The 20,053-nt window shown below is 58.2% G+C and overlaps 2 protein-coding genes across 6 annotated transcripts; one reads left to right on the top strand and one right to left on the bottom strand.

Annotated features, from left to right (window-relative positions):
- Nucleotides 1-29: 29 nt before the first annotated feature.
- LENG1 (leukocyte receptor cluster member 1) lies at nucleotides 30-3,401 on the top strand. Its single transcript, XM_037069119.1, has 4 exons — nucleotides 30-388; nucleotides 1,321-1,500; nucleotides 2,154-2,416; nucleotides 3,107-3,401. Exons 1-4 carry the CDS (start codon nucleotides 257-259, stop codon nucleotides 3,294-3,296), a joined length of 765 nt encoding a protein of 254 aa, XP_036925014.1. The 5' UTR covers nucleotides 30-256; the 3' UTR covers nucleotides 3,297-3,401.
- Nucleotides 3,359-19,189, bottom strand: CNOT3 (CCR4-NOT transcription complex subunit 3). 5 transcript variants are annotated; one of them, XM_037069098.1, is made up of 18 exons: nucleotides 18,931-19,189; nucleotides 14,499-14,576; nucleotides 14,337-14,404; nucleotides 14,037-14,111; nucleotides 13,803-13,892; nucleotides 13,562-13,690; nucleotides 13,369-13,464; nucleotides 11,278-11,500; nucleotides 11,052-11,185; nucleotides 10,607-10,663; nucleotides 8,963-9,332; nucleotides 8,763-8,886; nucleotides 7,744-7,942; nucleotides 6,288-6,387; nucleotides 5,996-6,194; nucleotides 5,614-5,746; nucleotides 4,892-5,017; nucleotides 3,359-3,723 (listed from the first exon to the last, which is right to left on the bottom strand). In XM_037069098.1, the coding sequence occupies exons 2-18, from the start codon at nucleotides 14,521-14,523 to the stop codon at nucleotides 3,625-3,627; spliced, it is 2,247 nt and encodes a 748-aa protein (XP_036924993.1). In that variant the 5' UTR covers nucleotides 14,524-14,576; nucleotides 18,931-19,189; the 3' UTR covers nucleotides 3,359-3,624. The 5 variants fall into 5 exon arrangements, with proteins under 5 accessions (XP_036924993.1, XP_036924992.1, XP_036924996.1 ...); XM_037069097.1 differs by having other exon boundaries at nucleotides 14,499-14,573; XM_037069101.1 differs by having other exon boundaries at nucleotides 11,278-11,497; nucleotides 14,499-14,573.
- Nucleotides 19,190-20,053: the final 864 nt, after the last annotated feature.

Raw genomic sequence — 20,053 nt, 5'->3', positions numbered from 1 at the left:
ATGAAATCACGGGCGTGCTAGCCAATCGTAGGCCCCGTCGTATAAACGTCGGAAGTGAGTGCAGTTGTAATTGGCTCAGATCGCGGATGCCGTCGCTAGGTGACACCACGCCGATTCGTGGTGTTGGGAGGTGGGGGTGTATCAATTAACCCATGACCAATCCGTGGCCGAGACAGGAGTAACGAGGCGGGGCATCCTCTTGCCAATCGGAAGTGCTAGAAGGCGGGTCTGCCAGTCTGTGGACATCAGCGGCGCCATGAATATCTTACCGAAGAAGAGCTGGCACGTCCGGAACAAGGACAATGTCGCCCGTGTGCGGCGTGACGAGGCTCAGGCCCGGGAGGAGGAGAAAGAGCGTGAGCGGAGGGTACTGCTCGCTCAGCAAGAGGTACACACCGAGAGCAGCCCGGCGGGGCTCCTGGGCCTGGCGCGCAGGCGCCCGGGGAGGGACCGGAAGTGGGGACGCTGTGGAGGTGCGGTGAGCTGGGCACCTATGGAACTGGAAGCGGGTCTCCGCGGAACCTTCCTCCCCCGTTTTTCTCGCTAATGTTCTTTGTAAGGCCACAGCGGTGCCTGGCACAGAGTCGGGGCTTATGAATAAAGGAATCCCTGGGTAGTTTAACGAAACTTGGACCACGTTTTAGTTTGAGTGTATTTGTTGAGCGCCTACTGGATGCTCGCCCTGCGCAAAACGCTTGACTTGCGGCATCCCTCCAGCACCGTCCGCAGCTAGAAAGGCGCTGTCAGTCAATCGCATGGTGCAGAGGAGAGATGGCTAAAGAGAGGACGCCACAGCGGAAAGGGACAAGCCAGTGCCGCTCCATGGAGCAAACTCTTTGCACTGACCCTTCCACACAAACACCTGAGGCTCTGTTTATAGCTCCTTCACCTGGTTTGCACCTGTCAGTCCTTTAGCTAATCTGGCCCTCAGCACTGGCTCGGAGTTAGTCTGGGCTTTTTAAATTCGGTTTCAGCAGAGAATAAAAATCGACTGGGATACTGACTTGGAGCCCTGCCTGGAAGTCAGATCTCCCGTCCTAATACAGGTTTTGGCTGCCTTCATATTCATAGTTGTCTTTATTGCGTAACCGAGACTGGGGAACCCCCATGGTGTTCCGTTCCAGAGGCATCCTACACACCCAGGCAGTGCCCCATTCTCCCACCCTCTCCCCAGGATGGAGCAGGTGTCTCTTCTGGGCCCCCAGCACCGTGCACTGCGATTCCCTGTGGCCAGCACCAGGCTCATCGTTCCTCGGATCACATGTAGGTTCTGAATGTTCCGCCTATAACTCTACTGCCCCGCCCCCCACCCCCCACCAGGCCCGCACAGAATTCCTACGGAATAAAGCCAGGCATCGGAACTCGCTACCTGAACCTGAAGTAGCAGACCCAGGAGCCCCAAGTTCTGGCCCTGTGGACCTGTTTCGGGAGCAGCTGGAGGAAGGGAAAGGGGTGACCAGAAGCAACAAAGAGTATGAAGAGGAAAAGCGGCAGGAGAAAGTAAGCTGGCCTGTCTACTTCATCAGTTACAGATAGAGGGGACACTCTGTCCCCAGTGTGACTAGCAGGAGCACAGGGAACAGGTGGGGATTAAGTGACGTAAGAGACTGAGAACAGAACCAAACAGCACTCAAGAAGTGCTGGTTATAGCCATCCAGGCCCACAGGGGCTTGGAAGGGGAAGCTGGAGTTTCCCAGTTCTGAGGCTGCAGGTATAAATCCCTCAGGTCTTCAACCTGATGTCAGGACCTAGGGAAGGGATTTGGGGAGGGAAGGAGCTTTGTTAAAATGTAAATCAGATCCTGTCACTCACCAGCCAGCCCTCAGGGATGAACTTGCCCCCTACCCCCACCCCATTACTCTGTCTTGTGTCCCCAAAGGTGCCCTCTTTTGAACCCTAAAGCAGCTCCACCCTGTCCTCCCTTCCCGAGCCTTCTGTTGCAGCCTACCACTGCACCTCAAGTGCAGGAGCCCCACCTATGTTGCTCTCCTGTGTCCCCGGTGGCTGGTAGAGCTGGCTCATGCCAGGTCTCCCACACTTAATGGCCGAGTGGTTCTGCTTTCTCAACCATGGGTGTCCCCATTGTCACATTCAGGACTCCCTGAAGGGAGAAACACTTGACAAGCTTACGGATTTTCTGTACTTCTCCTCAGGAGAGGCAGGAGAAAGCGCTGGGTATCCTGACGTACCTGGGCCAGAGTGCAGCGGAAGCCCAGACTCAGCCCCCTTGGTACCAGCTCCCCCCAAAGCGAGGGGCACCCCCACCTGGCCCAGGACCAGATGTGAAGGTCAAGAACCGCCTGGACCCTCTGCTGGAGATGCAGAAACATTTGGGGAAGAAGAGGAGACACAGTGGTGACCACGGTGGTCACAGCAAAAAGGAAAAGCAGGGGTCAGAGAAACAGCGGCCCAAAGAGTAAGAAGGGAGCCTATGTGGGTGATAGGGTTGGCTGGGCAGAAACAGGGTTCTCAGCAACCCTGGGAGCCTGAGTCCTCTCAAGGGGGAGGGCTCAGCAAGGTCAAGTCTGTTTCCATAGCAACACCATTTAGCTTTCCACTTACTCTCAAGGATGAGGTTGAGGTTCCTAGAGGCTGCTCATGTGGAAAGGTGCCACTGCTCTGATGGTTAGTGGGACGTGTGTGTTTAAGATTTGTTTTCATCTTCATTTGTTTTATAATATGCTGAATGTTAACATAAAATCTATGGGCATAAAAGCTGGGGTCCTTGAGTTTTAAGACCCAAATTTGAGAACCATGGGGTTAGAGTACAACAGGCCTGTGTCACCAGGACGGCAGACCCTGAACCTAACCGGCCTCCTCCTACAGAAGAGGAGGCCCAAAGAGACCCAGCATGTGCTTAGCGTCACACAGCTGCTTGACAGCAGGCTTTCTTGATCTGAAGAGGCACCCGACTGGTGAGATGAGAGGACAGACCCCACAGAAGGGGAGGCCCACATCCTTGCCCCTGGTGTGAGGCCAACTTCCTAGTCCCAGAGGCTTCATGTGCCACGTCAGATGCAGGCAGTGGCTACAGATGGCAGCTACCTCTTGGAGGCTGGGGACTCTCACGGTTACCAGCTTTCTAACCCAACTCTTCATCCTGCAGATCCCTGTCCCTGGACCAGCTTCGAGCTGAACGTCTCCGCCGGGAAGCAGCCGAGCGGGCACGGGCAGAGGCTCTGATGGCCCGTGTCCAAGGCAGGGCACCCCAGGAGCAGCCAGAAGAGGAGGCAGATGATCGGCGGAGGCGGTACAACTCCCAGTTCAACCCCCAGCTGGCTCGGCAACCTCGCTGACAGGACCCCCCTCTGGCTCACTGACTCTTGAGGGGTACAGGAGAGGCTGCTGCTGCCAGCCATCATATAAAACTATTTATTCATAAATATTTTCCAAAATGAAAATAGGTTTACCAAAAAATGTCCCTCACTGGGGAGGGGAGGAGGGGGCAGCCCTCACCCCCAGGCCAGGGCTGAGAGGAAGAGAACCTCCAGGTCCCCTTCTTGCTTCCTGGGGGAGGGGGCTGCCCCATAGCCTGGGGCCCCCCCATCTTCCAGGGCAGGGCCCTCACCTGGGCAGGGCATCAGCATGCGGAGGAGAGAGGGAGAATGGAGGGAGGGGCTGGTGTCACTGGAGGTCCCGGTCCTCCAGGTATCGGTACTCAAAGGTGAAGCCTTCCTTCTTCCGCTGGCCCCACTTCTCGTAGTCAAAGTAGATGTAGGTGCCCTGGCCAGGGAAGAAGTCAGTCAGTGAGTGGACAAGGAGGTAGGCCAAACCGACACAGGGCACCGTTCTTAGGGCCATCGATGTGCCAAGCACCAAGCCCTGTCTCACTCCACCCTGGCCACTCTCTCTCTCAGATAGGAAAGATGATCACACCCGCTTTCGAGGTCACGGAGGGAGGCACAGTAGTCACATGCCAGAGCTGGGCCTTGGCCTGGGCACGTTTGCGAAGTCTCTTGCTGTAGCTTTGAGCAGGCGATGCGTGTCCTAGCACTGCACCTTTGCAAACCCCTTGAGGCCATCACCCTGCCTAGAGATGCAACAGGCCATCTACGGGACAGGCAGTTTCTCTGGGTGACCGGGGTGATGTGGGACTTTCTGAAGGAGTGATGCCTGGAAATACACTAACTTGGCTGATTGCTTTGGACCCAACCAGGAGGGGACAGGAAGTCTGTAGTGTTTCAGAGAAGGCACAGTGGGAGTGGGGCTTGGTTCTGAAGGGCTGAGATGCTTCAAAGAACCTGTAAAAACTGAGGGGAGGGGACTGAGTGCTCTGATGACAAAGACCTATTCAGTACTTGTATCACACAAGTGTTCGGTGGAAAAAGCACTAGAGCCAACTGTAAGCACGCAAACAAATACAACACACCTGTGCCGCTGCTGTGGGCACCATCAGGTATGCACATGTGGTTAACTCATTTAATCCTTGCAACTGCATTAAGATGGGTCCTGTCACCCCGTTTTTACAGATACAGAAAAGGCAACAGAGTCAAGTGACTTGCCAAGGTCACCTAGCTACAGTGGGTTTCCGACCCAGGTGGTCTCCCCGCTTCAGAGTGTTTTTCAAGAAGTTCCAGTCAATTAATTGGAACTAGAGAACATCATTTAAAAAAAACAAAACAGCTTTCCCATTCATATTTGCTAAGTGCTGGGGACATGGGGTAAGGGGGGCCAAGGTCTCTGTACAGTGGTCTTAGGGGGGAGACACCCACATCCCACCATGCTGGTAGAGGCGCCCCCAAGGAAGGGGCGTTTAGGGTAGGGCCTATGGGATGACTAGCAGCTGGCCTACTGAAGAATGACAGGACAGATCCCAGGCTGAGCTGGCTGAAGGTGGTAGTGAAGGGAGGGGGGCCAAGACGGGTGTGAGGGGCCCAGGGTGGGGCCTCACCTGCTCAAACTCATCAGTGATGGTCTTGGGCTCCTCGTGCCTCTGGAACCACATCATGTACTTGGTGTGGAATCTCCACGACTGCTTCTTCAGGGCCTTAGCTGCCAGGTACTGTGCCTTAGTGCCCTGGGAGAGGAAGGACAGAGCAGGGGATCAGGGGCCCCTCACACTGGCAGGAGTGATGGGGACGGGCAGGGCATCAGGGCTGGCCCCAGGCCCCACTACAGACTGAGGATGGGCAGGACTCTCCAACTGGAGCTGGGAAGGGGCAGAGAACGTACCAGTGCTGGTCAGAAGGGAAATGAGACAGGTGGGAAGTGCTTCCAGAGAAGCTTTGAGAAGAGAAACTAATACATAAGGAGTGCCCAGAGGAGGCAGCTTACAAAGCTCCCTCCCCAGGGCAGGAAGAGGACAGAAGTTCTTCGTGCTGCCCTGGGGTGATACAGAGGCTGCGCACGCTGCTAATGAGTAGCTGGCAGGGACAGCTAAACTGGGGACAGGCACTGCAAGTGGGACAACCTAGCCCTCGGCCTCTCTCTCCCTTGTGTTGAATTGGGATAGGGACTGGTTTGGTTTGCAGGGCCCAGGACTGGGGAATGGGGAGGGGTGCGGTCCCGGTGGCCGCAGTGGGGCACCCACCTCACCCCTCCAGCCCGAGGGGGAACGGCAGCGGTGGCGGCGAAGCCGGGGGGCCCGAGGCTGCCCCGGGGGCCCTGCTGTACCTCCAGATAGTAGAAGATGAAGAAGAGCGTCTCGGTGGACAGGCGCTGGTAGAACTCCACGGTGTCCGAGTGCGGGGGTGGCATCTGGTGGTGGTAGGGGGGCGTCGGGCAGGGGTTCCGGGGGAGGTACTGTCTGTAGGGGGTGGGACGCATTAGTGCCAGTGCCTGCTGCCCCTGCCATCTAGAAGGTGTCAGAAGGCCACCCCCTCATCTGGCCTCATAACCCTGCTGCCCTCATGAATCAATAGGAACACCTTGGTCACCTGATCACCCCAGCATTCAACTCCTCAGCCCCCACCTACTGTGAGGAGCCCCAAGTCAGGTGTCCAGCAAACTTTATTTAGGCTCAAGACTGGGGAACCAGATCCCCAGGGCCCCTCACCTGATCCGCTCCGAGTCAGAGGGGTGGGGCATGTGGTGCCAGGCGGCCTCCTCCATCGCCTGCTGGTAAAGCTGCTCCTTGGTGAGGGGCACAGGCCCCAAGGGACACACCCCCAGGGACAGCGGTATGTTCACCTCTGACAGCTGTAGGGGTGGCTGGGCTGAGGCCGGAGGGGCTGCTGTGCTGCTCAGGATGATGTCTGTGGGGACAGGCAGGGCCAGGCCGTTGGGTGAAGCTGGGTGGGGCGCCCTTCTTCCTTGCTGGGCTGCCCCCACTGTGCCCGGACCCTCACCTCGCTCAGTCAGGTGCAGTGTCGGCACAGGGTCCTCGATGGCGGAGCTGAGAGCTGCCCGCTCTGCCATGGACTTCAGGGAGCTCAGGGGCTCAGGGGCCTGGGGGGGGAACAGGTGCTTTAAGCCCCAGGGCAGAGGGCTAGTGCAGGCACTCAGAGGCCCGGGCACCTTCTCCTGCTCTGACAGAGGGCAGCAAAGCCAAGGCTGTTAGTGTGAGACAGTGCTCTCCACGGACCCTTAACTGGGGGAAACTGGACACCGAAGCACCCACCAGCAGGGCACCAAGTCCCCGCATCAATACCAGCGACGCTACACAGGATGACGCACTGCAGAGGACAAATCGCCTGGTGTGTGCACGTGCCACCCCACTTGTCACAACTTGCAGGAGCACACTTCTCTGACCCTCATACCACACCTCACAGGCTGGCCTGTCCTCACTGGCCTAGACCTTCACAGCACCCTCCCTCCATCCTGCTCTCCCTGGGCTCATAGGGACCTCTCTACCAGGTGTGTTTGTCCTTTCTTCACTGGAACCTTCCACAGGCTCCCGCCCCTCAGTCCTTTCCGTTTGGGAACCTCACAGCTGCTGACCCTGCTCCAGGAACGTGAGCCCACATGTACTTCCTGTCCTTTGTTCCTCTCAGAGGTGAGTGCTCACTTTGGGCCCAAAGCTCCCCAGAGCTCTGTGAGGACCACTTAGCCTTCCAGGCAATGTCACGTATGACGGCTGCCATGTTTCCCATGAAGGGAAGAACAGAGGGCCATGTGGGCTTGGACCCGGACAGTTGGGGACTCAGGCTGCCCCCATGGAAGTGGGTTTATCTTGCAGGGACTAGGAAGTCAGCTCCACATCTGGCTGATGCCATTTCAGACCCTTGCGTTCAGGACCCCTGCTGTCTACAGCAACACCCCACTATCTGGCCCAGCAGCCCCTCCTGCAGAGCGGATGCCCTTTCATCCTCTGTGCTGAGCCCCACCCACCCTTCTAAAGACCCCTCTGACATCAGCCCACACAGAGCTGCAGCACAGAGACACCTGCTTCTCCCTCCACCAGCCTTTCTTGCCACTGTGACCCCACCAGCCCTGTCCTGCTTCAGCTTAGACACATGCCCCGCCAAGAGGCCTTGCATGGCTGTCTCCACAGGTTCAGTCAGATGCACCAAGTGGGTCCACAGCACCCTCAGCCCTGCTGGGACAGTCCCTGTCTGGCGGGCTCTGCTCTGTACACAGAAGGCAGAAACTGGGCGCATTCACTTAGCACAAACCAGAGCAGATTCCGACAAGCGTTTTCTCAACTTAGATGATTTCTTCGAGGGAACAGGAGGGCAGTAAGCCGGGAGGCAGGAAAAGAGCAGAGAGAGAACAGTGATGGAGTGCCAAGGGTAGAGGTGGGGGCGGGCAGTGAAGGTGTGGGGCAAAGCTGACGGGGGCAGAACACACAGGCTCTGCACGCACCTTGATCTCTGGGGCGGCACTGAACTGTGGGGGTCCATTGAGCAGGGTGCCAGCTGCCTTGGCATCACTGAAGCTGGGTGTCGGGGAGCTGGGAGGGTTCACAGGAAGTGGCACCAGGAGGCTGGGTCCCCCAGCGTTGTTCCCTGAGCCTGGGGCCACGCCCCCAGTGCCTGCGGGGGCAGCTGCACTGGGTTCCTTCCTGTAAAGGGGACAAGGGCAAGGGACTCAGAGCAGCATCTCCAACAGGGAGATGGACAGGGAGGATGATAAGGGGCAGTCAAAATAGGGGGAAAGCTAGCAAGCAGGACCCACAAAAAGCAGGCTGAGAGACACAGGTGGGTGGGGAGGGCTCTTTGGGCAAAAGAAGAGCTACAAGGTGGCAATGAGGACTCAGGACGCTCTGAGCAGACCATGTGGCTGGAATTCACTGGGAAACAAGACTGGCCTTCTGGGACGGTCCACAGAAGAGGGTATGGGAACTGGTGTTCCAACCACAAAGCAGGATGCCTCAGGCACATGCCCACCTTGGAAGCCCACCCAGACCCCTGGGAGCAGGCCTTCCTTAGGTCCCGACTAGGAGGGTAAGCTCTCTTGTGGAGTGTTGTTCTGGGCATCAGGGACCCAATGAAATGGCCTGACCTGAGATGTGGAGGGTGGCTAGGGGTGGGAAGGAGGATTTTGGGGTCTTTTGCTTTGGAAAGCTGTCCCAAAACCCCTCACGGAGTCGGGTGGCCCTGGTGTAGGGAACAGAAAATGGGGGTGGGGGCCAACGAGAGCTCCTCTGGAAAAATGGAAAAGAGTGCCCAAGGGGCCATGTGGGGCTCTGAGAACACTGCCCATCAGATGTGGAATGCTTCAGAACATTTTAAAGGGTGAGGCTGGGGGACAGAGCTCATGGGGGAGTCCCAGTGGGCAAGGGCAGGGCCTGTGTCCATACAGCTGGCAACAGTGGGGGTGCCCTGTGCCTGTTTGTGCCAGACACTGCCTGTCCCCAACCCGACCAGAGGCTGAACACTCACGAGGTACTGGAGGGTGGGTTGTGGGGGCCAGATGAGGGGCCCAAAGCCTGGCTGCTGGCGTTGCTGCCCCCACTGCTGCTGAGAGCCACCTCTGCCGGGCTGTCTGCCACAACTGAGCTGTAACCTGGGGCAAGAAAAGGGGATGAAAAGGGACCCCAAGCAGTAACCACAGGACCCCTTCCCCCATGAGCCCCACTTACTGGTGGCACCATTCTGCTTGCCAGTGCCTGCACCTCCACTGCTGTTACTGCTGCTGCTGCCTCCACTGCCTGCCCCACCGGGCTGGACGCTGGGGGGACGAGGCTGGGAGGCACTGGGCCCACTAGAGGTCGGTGGGGCCACAGCCTGAGCGTACGGGGCAGGAGTGCCCGAGTTGTGGCTGGGAGCTGGGCTGGCCTTGGGGCCCAGGGCACTGGAGGGTGCTGCCGGGGTGGGGGCCCCATTGTTGCCAGGGGCGGTGCTCAGGGCAGAGGCAGCAGACGAGGGGCCAGACGGGTAGCTGGGTAGCACAGCTGGGGACTGAGGGTGCTGGCTGCTGTGGATGGGCTTGGAGCCATTTTTGGCAGGAGACTGCGGGTGGGAGAAAGAAAAGGGTCAGGCCCTGGGGGGCTTGCTGGTCTGCCGAGCCTTCCACACACCCTTCCTGGGGACCCAGGTGACCTCCTCTCATGGCTTCAAGTGCCACCTTCTCGCTTAAAACACCCAGGCATTTCCAGTCCAAACCAGCGTTCCACGTCCCGCCCGTACATCTCCCTAGAGTGTCCCCCAGCCACAGGGATCTGACACACACAGCTGGGGTGGCAGTGGGAGAACCCCTCTCATGGTGACAGGGGCATAGTGGGAAATACCTAAATAGCCTCAGTACAAGATCAAAGGAAACCAGCCAAGAGTCCAAGAGGAGAAGGAAAAAAGGCAGAACACCCAACAGTAATTCTGAATGTCGCCGGAAGGGTCAGTAAAGCCCTATGAAGGGTGTTACTGACCAATGGGCCCAGAAAGCAGACAGTCCTGTGCCCACAGCTCCCCGGCAGCCAGAACAGTCAGAAAGCTGCTCTTGGGCATCTTATTCCACCCTCCCAACACCCCGTGGGCACCTCGTGCTCACCACACACCAAGCAGGATGTGTGGCCAATTCCTTCCTGGCCCCTCACCTGCTCACCCAGGCCCCACGCTAGCTCCCCACCACCTGCCTCAGGAGCCCTGGCGCCAGCTCTCCCATCAGCCCACAGTGGGGCTTCAGGCCTGCTCCACTCCTGCCTAAAGACACCACCTTGAGCTTTGTTTCCTAGGATGTGCTCCTGTCCTGGGAGGTGCTAACAACTCATGGGGCTCACTAGGGGAGAAAAGAAATTTTGAGATGCGCTACCCCTCTAGAAAACATCACAGCACAGCCAAGGCCTAGAGCCTCCCAAAGAAAAGAAACCTGTTTGACTGTTGACCCACCAAGCCTCAGGCTGGCAGGGCCCTTTCAGAGCAGGCGCACAGGGTCCCGGCCCTCAGCTGACCATCCCAGGCCCTTACCGCCAGGCCCCGCACACCTGGCGAGACTGCTTTCACGACACTTCTGGCTTTCACTCATGACCTGCCATGCTACCTGCCACCACCTCGCTCAGGATATGTTCACCTCTTCCTCCAACACCCAGGGCAGCTTCTGACTACCTAGGCCAGTGCAGGGGGCACCCTGGACCACCACTGGGCCACAGCACTTATCTGCCTGCCCCTCAGGCCTCTCTTAGGGTGGCACTATCTTCTGACCCCCTCTCCAAAGCCCTGCACCGTGGCTCTACTCAGGCCTCAGGATGCCTCTGGGAACCAAAAATGAGTGACATGCCCATGGGACCCACCTGGCTAACTTCGCTATCCGTTGAGCGTCCCCTCTTCTTGTCATCTTCAGAGTTTTCCTGAGATGGGAGAGGCACACTCAGCAACCTGTGTGACCTCCAGGGCCCCGACAGACACCAATCTCTGATCCTCCCAGGGGCCTGTACCCAGGTGTGGACCATCCGGCTTCAGCGTATTCCAGTACCTATGACCTCAGTCTCACTGGGGAGTCTCACTGGGGAATTTCATTGGGAACCAAAACCCTGCTCCCCAGGGCCCTTGCCTCTGCGAGCCAGTAGCACCCGCAAGCATCCAACCCTGACCTTAGCCCAGCCTCCCACCTACACACCCAGCACCCACGTGTGGCCCCGTGCACCCCATCAGGCCCTTAGGGCCCAGGCCCGGGATGCCGAGGTCCTGCTTCCTCAATTACCCTCCTGCAGGCTGATTCTGGGAACCCAGCCTCACCGTGGTGCAGTTGGCCGGGCTCGGCGGGATGGGCGAGCTGGAGGTGGTGGATGTGGGCGTGCTGCTTGACTGGTTGAAGATCTCATCCTCCATGTGACTGTGGCTGGGTGGGGAGGTGGCGACCAGCGCCTGTGCTGTGGGGCAAGGCAGGGCATGCTGAGCTGGCTGGGATGTGCTCCTGCCTGGCCCTCACCGCCCCACGCATGCAGATCACCCTGGGCCTCACGAATGTCCTCGAGGTCCAGGTCGTCATAGAGAAACTCATTCTCCTCGAAGTCGGGGTCCTGGGAGGAGTCGACATAGTACTCGACGTCATCCTTGATCTTGCGGATGGCATCCACCAGGATGGAGTCGTTGTCCAGCATGCGCAGGATGGTCTCCAGCATGCGCACATGGTAGCGGTGTTTCTCGATGTGCCGCTTCAGGCCCTCAATCCGGTCCTGCTTCTGCTGGCGAGCCCAGGGCCAGGCTCAGGGGCTGCAGGGCGCCGCCCGACCCTCCTGCCCCACAGAACCCATCCTCAGTCCCCGACCCCTGTGGAGACCAGAGGCTCCACTCGGGCCCCTCCCAGTGCGGGAAGTGTGGAACCTACCCACCCTGAACCCTCAGGGATCCCACCACTGCCCTCAGACACCCCTGCAAACCTTGAAAGGACCTGGAGATCCCTGTGCCTCCCAACAACTTGTGGCCCCTGTGTGTGTCTCATCTGACAGCCCAGACCTCCCACCTCTGCTGAGCCTCCGCCAGCTCTGACCACCTTCTGGGACACAGAAACAGCATCCCCCGTCTGGCTCTGACCTCCACTCTAAGGAGCTTGCAGTTTACCATCCTTATAACCCTTGTCTTCACCATGGCCCCCCACCCCAGCTGCACGGCCCTAAGGAGCCCAGATTCTGAACCTGGCTCCTCGGCCCTTCAGGTACCTACTCTTCCCAAGGCCCCACTTTAACATCCAAATGTGATTACCTTAGTCCCAGGTCTAACCCCCTCTCTGCACGGGCCTACTTATTATACAGCCATGTGTCATCGAACTCTAAGGATACATTAGAAATGCACCACCAGGTAATTCTGTTGTGTGAACATCTTACAAAGACCTGGACAGTCTAGGCTGCTATACACCCAGGCTGTCTGGTGCAGCCTAGTGCTCCTGAGCTCCCAGCCTGTATAGCATGTTGCCATACTGAGTACTATAGGCGCTGAGAACACCATGTAAGTATTTGTGTTACCTAAACACACCTAAACAGAAAAGGCACGGGAAAAACAGTGCGAAGGATCAAGTGTGCACGTGCACACATGGGAGGAGCAGTGGGAGGGCTGAGGATAAAAGTGAGCAGACATCAGGAGTGAAGGAAGAGAAGGGAAGGGAAGAGAAAGAGATCAACAGATCCAGAGAGGGAGAGAGAGAGCTGCAGACGAGAAACAATGAAAGGGGAGAAGGGCTCCAATGCTAGGAAGGAGAACAGGGGAGTGCGTGTGTGCACACCAGAGTGTGCACACGTGTGCAGGCACAGGCATGGGGTGGGCTTCTGGGCCCCCCTGCTCCCCAGCCCTGGCAGGCATAGGACAGGGACAGCATCCCAGTTCAGGCAGTAAATTCAACATCATAGATGAGTCCAGCCTTTCCTTCCAACGTCACAAGCAAACCTTTTAAACCCAGGACAACCTCATGGGACCACCGTCACGTACACAGTCCGTCCCTGACTAAAACACTGTTGCTCAGCACGTGCCACCATCTCCCCTCCAACCCCGATTCCCAAACTCCTCAGGCTCAGACGCCCATTTCTGGCACACTGCCCTCTCCCCAGCCATCCCTCCCCTCGCTGGCTTCCTGAGGGACCAGCTCTGCTCCTGCATTTCCTGTGCCAGTGAGTCCATGGTTTGCATCCCTGTGAACTATCAACCTACAGTCCTGGGTTTCTGAAATCTACATCCCCAGCACCTGGCTTTGTCTCAGACTTCACTTCTCCTTGGGCCCAATGAATGGTTTCTTCAACTCTGGCCTTGTCTGTACCCACTGTCATCCCCTCAGGACCGGGGGCCCCCTATGAGGGGGCTATGAGGCCACAGCTTTAGTTGCTAGACCTCCCCACCCTGGGTGTCTATCACGTCTCGCACCTACTCTGTGATCCCTGCACCTTTCCCAAAACTGCTCCTCTCCTTGACAGCCCCATGGTTCACCATGACACCCAGACTGGACCCAAGACTGCTTCGCCTCCTTCCTGCACCAGCCCTAGCCAGCTAAGCTCCTAAACCCACTTCTGGCCTCGACCCCACCAGTTAACCCACCCCTCACCCTGTGGGTGCCCGCCCCACTCACATCCTTGTCACCCTTCTTCTTGCGTGTCTGCACCGACAGGGACTCCACTTCGCTCTCAAACTGGTCCACCTGCATGTTTAGGGTGTCAATCGTGTTCTGAGAGGGAAGGACGGAAAGGCAGGTCAGCTAGCATTCCCTTGGATGCCTGGTTGTCAGGGTCCCGAGGCCACGTCCTCTTTTCTGCCCCGCTCACCGTGAGCCATTGGCCAACCTCCTCCTTCTCCTTCTGGGCGGGGTCCACCTTCTGTGCCAGGCCCAGGCCCTCCTTGCTGTAGGCTTTGGTTTTGGTCTCTCGCTCCACAACTTTGAACCGTTCCATTTGCTGTGGAGAGTGCAGTTGGCAGGAGGCCCCCAGCCCGTCGCCTGTCCCCTTCCCTTGGTGCAGAGACCTGGGAGCCTTCCCACCTCTCAGCCGCCAGACTCTGGGCTCCTACCGTCTCAATGAGCTTGCGGTTTTCTATGAGCTGCCTCTTGTCCTTGATCTCGTTGGATGCTACCCATGTCTTGATCTGGTCCCTCAGCCTCTGCGGGGAAGAGCAAGACACTCAGACTGCCTCAGGTCCTGGGCACTGAGGCCCCCAGTCCTCCTCTCCCCGGGACCCAACAGTCCACGCTCCCCATTCCTGCCACCCTCAGGACACAGGTGTCCAGGCCCCCAGCCCCCTCACTTGAAGCTTCTTAATCTCCTTCTTTAGGTCAGCCTCATACTTTTCTTTCTGGTTCGCGTTGGCTGCATTGTGGAGCTGAGGGGTGGAGAGAATCCACGTCAGTGTGGGACTGGCTGCCCTAGCACCCACGCCGGTCTCTGTGTGCTGGGGACTCTGGGGACACCCCTTCCCAATACTCCTCAGAGCTGCTTCTCTGAGGTCCTCCGTACCTCTTCTCCCTGGTCTATACCCAGAGACCCTGAACCTCTTCCTGGACTCTCCTCCCTGGAGACCCAGATTTTTAGGGCCTAGTCTCCGTACCTTCTGCCAAATATCTTCAAACTGCTCGACGCCCTCGGACACCTTCTTGAGGCAGCGATCAATCTCACCTGGCCAGGAAGGCAGGAAGGCAATGAGCACCTGCCGGGGCAGCAGGCACCCAAAGACAAGATCTGAGGGCACGTGGCCACAGGCTGTATGTACCTTGGAGTTTGCGCTTGTCCGCCATCTTCCCTGCCCTACAGACGCACTCTCTTCATACTCTCTTGGAGACGGACACTGCTGGGAGAGATGAAAAGGATGCACATTTACTCTCTGGCTGGTGCAATCCCAGAAACATGAATGAGGCTGGGAAGAGGGGGTGCATGGTATGGTTGAGGGAAGATGCATCTACTATCTGATGGCAAGGACCTGGCCCAGTTCTCCATGCTGCCTTAATGGCCCAGCACAGGGTCTGGTCCACACCACTACTCTGAAAGTTTATTGAAATAAGGAAATAGATGTACTTTTTGTGTATGTCTGATCCAGGAAATGGAAAATTCTTAGAGAGAGGGGCACCTAGTCCCCAGAATGATACTCAATGAAAGAATTTTTTAGATCAGGAAAAAGCCATGCAGCACAAAGCTGAATGCTAGGGAAGTAGGCAAGAGATTGCAGGCCTCACTTCCTACCGAAGGGTCAGGGACCCAGGTGGCTAGATCCTAACACCTGGAGAGGTTACTCTCAGCTAAGTCAGGGACAAAGAACAGGTGCATCTCACAGAAAAGGGCCTGATACCAGTTATGTGTGAGCTGTAAGGAATAGAGGGGAGGTGGCGCAGACGGAAATGCCGGTAACTGTGATGATCTAAACCCACCCACAACAACAGGGCTGGGTCCCAAGCAGAAGAGAGCCTTAGAACACAAAAAAGTTTATATCAGAGTAAATTCTAAAACCAAAGGAGGCAGCACGCAAAACCCAAACAGGCCAATACCAAGAAGGGTCGGAGGTCTGGGGGCAGAGGGCATGACCAAAGAGAGGCCAGGAGGCAAGAACTCTTAAGATGATGAGGGTGAAAGCGGACCTCCACTGCGAGGGAGTTATCTGCACACCCGAAGGGGTTACATATCAAAGCATCAGTAATGTAGACTCAGGGAAACATAAACCGTCAGGGCCAGCATTCAGTACTTAGAGAGGGACACCTTCACCTTAAGAGAAGTTACCTGCGACCCAGAAGGGAATGAGGTCCACAGGGAGTCACCAGGAGCTTTGGCCTGGGAGCAGGGGAAGCTACACTTTTGGACTCAACATCAAGACCAGGAGAGCTCAGGAACTCTGGGGGGCAGGGGCACTACTCCAGGAGGACTCCTGCACTGCCAGGATGCCCCTCAGAGAGGGGCCTCTACAGACGGCACAACTGAGATGGGGGAGCTCCCACGGTGCGGGCCCAGGACAGCGTATCCAAGAGCAGGAAGAGCCTTCTGCCCGGGACAGAGTGCCTCGCCCCCAAGGGAAATCCCCACCCACAGGGAAAGAACGTCTCAAAACCAGTCCTGTACAACAGAACTTTCTGCGATGACAGGCGTGTTCTGTGCCTGTGACACCGAACCCCCCCAAAATGTGGCTAGGGCAAAGAATGGAACTTTTCACATCTATGTTCACTAGTTAAACTTAAATCCCATGTGGTTAGCAGCTGCAAGTGAGATGGTGTAGCAGACAGTAGGCTGTGACCCAGTCAGAGGCCCATAGAGATGGGGCAGGTCCCTCAACCTCAGAGAGGCTGTGCTGGCCCCTCCACAGGAACCTACTCTGCATGGGGGTAGGTGGCAGGGGCACCCTAGAGCTCGCACAGCGTTAAATCTCCTGCAACAGGCCAAGCAAAAGAACTGATGACACTCTCAGCCCAGGACCAGCTGATACACCAAAGTGAGGCCCAAGCCCGACCCAAGGAAAAGCCCAGCTCCAAGAAGCCAAAAGTAGCAAGAAAAAGGACCCAGGGGGTAGCTGAACCCAAGGGACTCAACCCAAAAAGCACACGAGGACCTGGACCCCAACAGAGTCGCAGGAATGAGCTCTAACACTTGATGCAGAAAAGCCTCTTACTGTCCTGGGGTGGCACACAAAAGTGTGTGCTCCCTGCCTCCACCCCAGGAGCCCAAAGCAGGGCCAGGGGCTCCCACCCAGGGGGCACTGCACTCTTTGGTGAGGGGATGCCCTAGCCAAGCCCCCACACTGAGGGGTTAGGCTGCCTGGCCCAGGGAAGGAGCTGATCCCCCAGAGACAGGGCAGACTGTGGCAGCAAGAATTCCTGAAGGAGTCAGAAGCAAGGTTCCAGGGGAACAAGAGCCATAGCCCAAGAGCCCTAGCCCTTTGAGGCAAGGGGGAGAGCCTCAAAGTGAGGGGGCACAGCTGAGACCGGGACAGGACACCAAGTGACCTGAGAGGCAGCTCCTCCAGAGGAGGGCAAGCACCACAGGCCCAGGGTACCTGCACCCTAGAGACTGGGCACTACAGTGAGCAGCAGCCTCAGCCACAGAGGAGGCAATACCCCTCCCTCCAAGGGAAACCCCATTGAAAGGGAGCCCCTACCTCAGATCCCCCAGCAAAGGACCAGGGGAAGGAAGCTAAGCTTGAATCTGGAAATGAAGATGCCACCACAGAAGAGCCCCACCACTCAGGGGAGTCGGCCTAGACCCTCCATGGCAGCAGGCCCGCTCCCAGGCAGCAAGGGGTCTCCTGCAGCACTGAGGAAGCTGGGAACCTTAGCCCAGGAAGCTTAACCAAAAAGTCCTTTGTGCAAGAGGAAGGCACATGCCCACAGTTAGGGAGCCTACACAGAGGGTGGGTGGGTACACAGTGAGCCAGACCCCAGGAGCTAACACTCATGAAACAGAGCCCCCGAAACTTCACCAGGAGTGGTCAGTCACACAAAGGCCTGCTGAGGAGTAGGGGAGAAGGAACAGAAGGCTGAGTCCTGGGGAGCAACACCAAGCGGTCCCTAATCCTGAGGGGGCTCTGGCCCACTGGGAAGTGATTCTCAGGGGCTGCTGACACCGCCACACAAGGTCTGAGTCTCTGAACAGTAGGTGTATTAGGTCCTGGGGATCCCATCTTAGAAAAGGTACACCAGAGGAAGCCTCAGTCCTAGGGAAAGTGGCAACAGGCAGTGGGGTTTCTCCCTCAAGCCACAGGGCACCTTCCACCCCCACAGCGAGAAACCTGTGCCCTGGGAGAGTGAGTGAGCCTTCATCCCCAGCGAGACATGGCAAGAGGGGCAGAAGCCCTAGCCTTGGACACCCACACAGGAGGGGGTTCTTAACCCCACAGTGGGGACAGACACAGAGGGGCCACCACCAAGGTAGGCTGAAGACTTACCCCTGGCGGAGGCAACTCCACAAAAGTTCCTTAACCCCCCAAAAAGGCACAGCCCCAGCACCCAAAGCCTGCACCTCTCGGCACAGGAACCTGGGCCCCAGGGAGCTGTTCTCCCGGGGTTCCGACAAAGTGGGTGTGAACCCCTGGCTCTCCGACCACTGACACCTTAAGGGCTCTCGAGGGCTCTCTAGTGCCAGGGGTGGGGCTTACTCGTCCACAGTGGGGCACTTGACACGAGAACTGAAGGGGGAATCCTTGCCTCCTGCAAAGTCCCAACGTAAGGAGTGATGTGAATGGGGGAGGAGGCCTCAGATCCAGGGAAGTGACAACCTACACGACGAGAGCAGCATAGAAAGACGACAGCCCCTGAACTGAGAGGCAGGTACTAGACCCAGAAAAGGGAGCGCTAGCTCGCCCTGCCCACAACAGGAAATCGTTAACAACACGGAGAAAGCAGGAGCTTAGGAGGTGTCACCAAGACAGGACCAGGCACCAGAGACCAAAGGGAGCTAAACAGCCACACCATACCCACCCCGAGGTGGGAGTGACAGTGTGAGGCAGACGGTCTGGATGCAGCCACAAAGCCGGAGGCAGACACCCAAGACCACAGGGTAAGAGCTGAGGCCAGTCCTGACTCCCCAGCCTCGGGCTTCGGGGCTTTTCACTGGGAGAGGCGCACAAAATACAAACCGGCCGAGTCTCTAACAAGGCTGCAACCGGTGGAGCAGCGTCCTCGATCTCCCTCTCCGGAGAGGTGGCACTCGCGCTGGGCGCGTGCGGCGGGGAGCCCAGGCCCCGGGAGGGGTGACCCCGCCGCGCACAAAGGTCCCTGTCCTCGGGGGCTTGCAGCCCCTCACCCACGTGAAGGCGGCACCCCGCTCAGAAGGGCTTCAGCGAGGAGGCCGGCAGCTGGGCCCCCGGGCGCCCGCATCCACACGGCGAGGAGCCGACGCCGACGCGGAGGGGCGGCACCTCACACCCGGGCTCACACCTCACACCCGCGGGCCATACGCGGACGCCACGCGGGGCCGGAGTCGCGGGCGGACTCCAGGCGACGCCGGGGGGCGCGGAGGAGGGAACGGCGAGAGAGGGAGCGCGCACGGCCGGGGCCAACCTTCCCGGAGCCCGCGTAGCGCCAGGAACCGGAGCGCCCAGCGGGGGCGGGGGAGACGGTGTCGCGACAGGAGGCGGTGTCGCTGGGGCAGGGCCAGCGGGTACGGCGGTCGACGGCGCCGGGGGGAGGAGGGAAGGAGTCCGGCCCAGTCGAGCCTGACGCTCTCACCACAGGAGCTGGCGCCGCCGCTGAGGAGCGTATCGCGATAGGCGGGGGAGGCGAGCGCCCGCCGCCTTTTTCTCGCGCCCCGGGCCCGGGCGCTATCGCGATAGCGGCACGGAGCGGAAGTGGGGTGGGGGAAAGTAGGCCCGGGGTTGTTCTGACGACGGGGTCGGGGCTCAAGGGAGGCCGCGGCGTCTGCCGATGGCTCCGCGGAAGCTGACGGGCCCGGTCCAAGATGGCGGCGGCGAAGGAGGACTCCCCTCCTCTCTTCTCGTCTCTGGCGCCGACCCGCCCCCAAGCTCCGAATATTGCCCTACCATTGCTCCTACTGCATGTCGCTCTTGCCCCTTGGGCGCGTCCTATTGGTCTTTGCCAAGGATGAGGCCGACCCCCTCTTGCCGATTGGGCAGCAGCTCCAAGGCGCGGCGTTCGATTGGCCTCCCGCGCAGACTGCTAGGATTGGCTGAGGTTTTGTTCCCGGCTCCGCCTCCTCCTCCCGCCGCAAGGCACAACACGCCAGCGCGAGGGCCCGTGCGTCAATCAATAGGCCTGTGTCATGCTGATTGGGTATACCCGCCCCTTTCTCCTAAACCAATTGGCAGGGAGGTGGAGCTAGGCTAATTAGGGGAGGGAAGTCGTCCGTCAGGTTTAAAGACATTTTTAATTGGTTGGGAGGGAATATTCTATCCTGAAGCCATTGGTTGATCCTGGAAGTGGGTAGGGAAAGTGAAGGAAGGGAGGCAAAGTGGGAGTTAAAGACCGCGTACTTAATGTGAGACAGGTGCTTTCAAAGCTGAAGTTATCTGCCAATCAAAACACTCCTCGGCCGAGGGGGAGGAGCTTAGCATGAAGCTCCGCCCCTTTCCCACTCGCTGTTCCCGTGTGTCATCATTCAAACCAGTTTGTCCAATAATATAACGAGTGAGCACTACCCACTCTTAAGACGTGTGAAACAGGGCATAGCAGGAAAGTCTTGGAACTGGGTGCATCCTTCTGCGTCCCTGGCCACCGGCCAGGCAGGTTAGACCGTCTTTCAGTAGCACAGTCTTTCTCCAAATGTCTGTGTTTAGCGCGTCTCTGGGCCTCAGTCCTTGATGGAGGCAGCAAAAAATAATGCCCCAAGTCACTG

The sequence above is a fragment of the Sturnira hondurensis genome, unplaced genomic scaffold, assembly GCF_014824575.4.
Source record: "Sturnira hondurensis isolate 20B ecotype Veracruz unplaced genomic scaffold, ASM1482457v3 Scaffold0018437, whole genome shotgun sequence".
Taxonomy (NCBI): Eukaryota; Metazoa; Chordata; class Mammalia; order Chiroptera; family Phyllostomidae; genus Sturnira; species Sturnira hondurensis.
The sequence above is the reverse complement of the archived record's forward strand: the minus strand, read 5'-3'. Positions and strand labels throughout refer to the sequence as shown.

Bases quoted from the DNA above. Each gene is read 5' to 3' on its own strand.
- LENG1 (XM_037069119.1), top strand. From the start codon at position 257: ATGAATATCTTACCGAAGAAGAGCTGGCACGTCCGGAACAAGGACAAT. The intron at 389-1,320 runs GTACACACCGAG...ACCCCCCACCAG, and splicing joins TACTGCTCGCTCAGCAAGAG to GCCCGCACAGAATTCCTACG. The intron at 2,417-3,106 runs GTAAGAAGGGAG...TTCATCCTGCAG, and splicing joins GAGAAACAGCGGCCCAAAGA to ATCCCTGTCCCTGGACCAGC.
- CNOT3 (XM_037069098.1), bottom strand. From the start codon at position 14,523: ATGGCGGACAAGCGCAAACTCCAAG. The intron at 5,747-5,995 runs GTGAGGGGCCCT...CACCCCCTACAG, and splicing joins TCTGACTCGGAGCGGATCAG to ACAGTACCTCCCCCGGAACC. The intron at 3,724-4,891 runs GTGAGGCCCCAC...TTCCCTGGCCAG, and splicing joins TCACTGATGAGTTTGAGCAG to GGCACCTACATCTACTTTGA.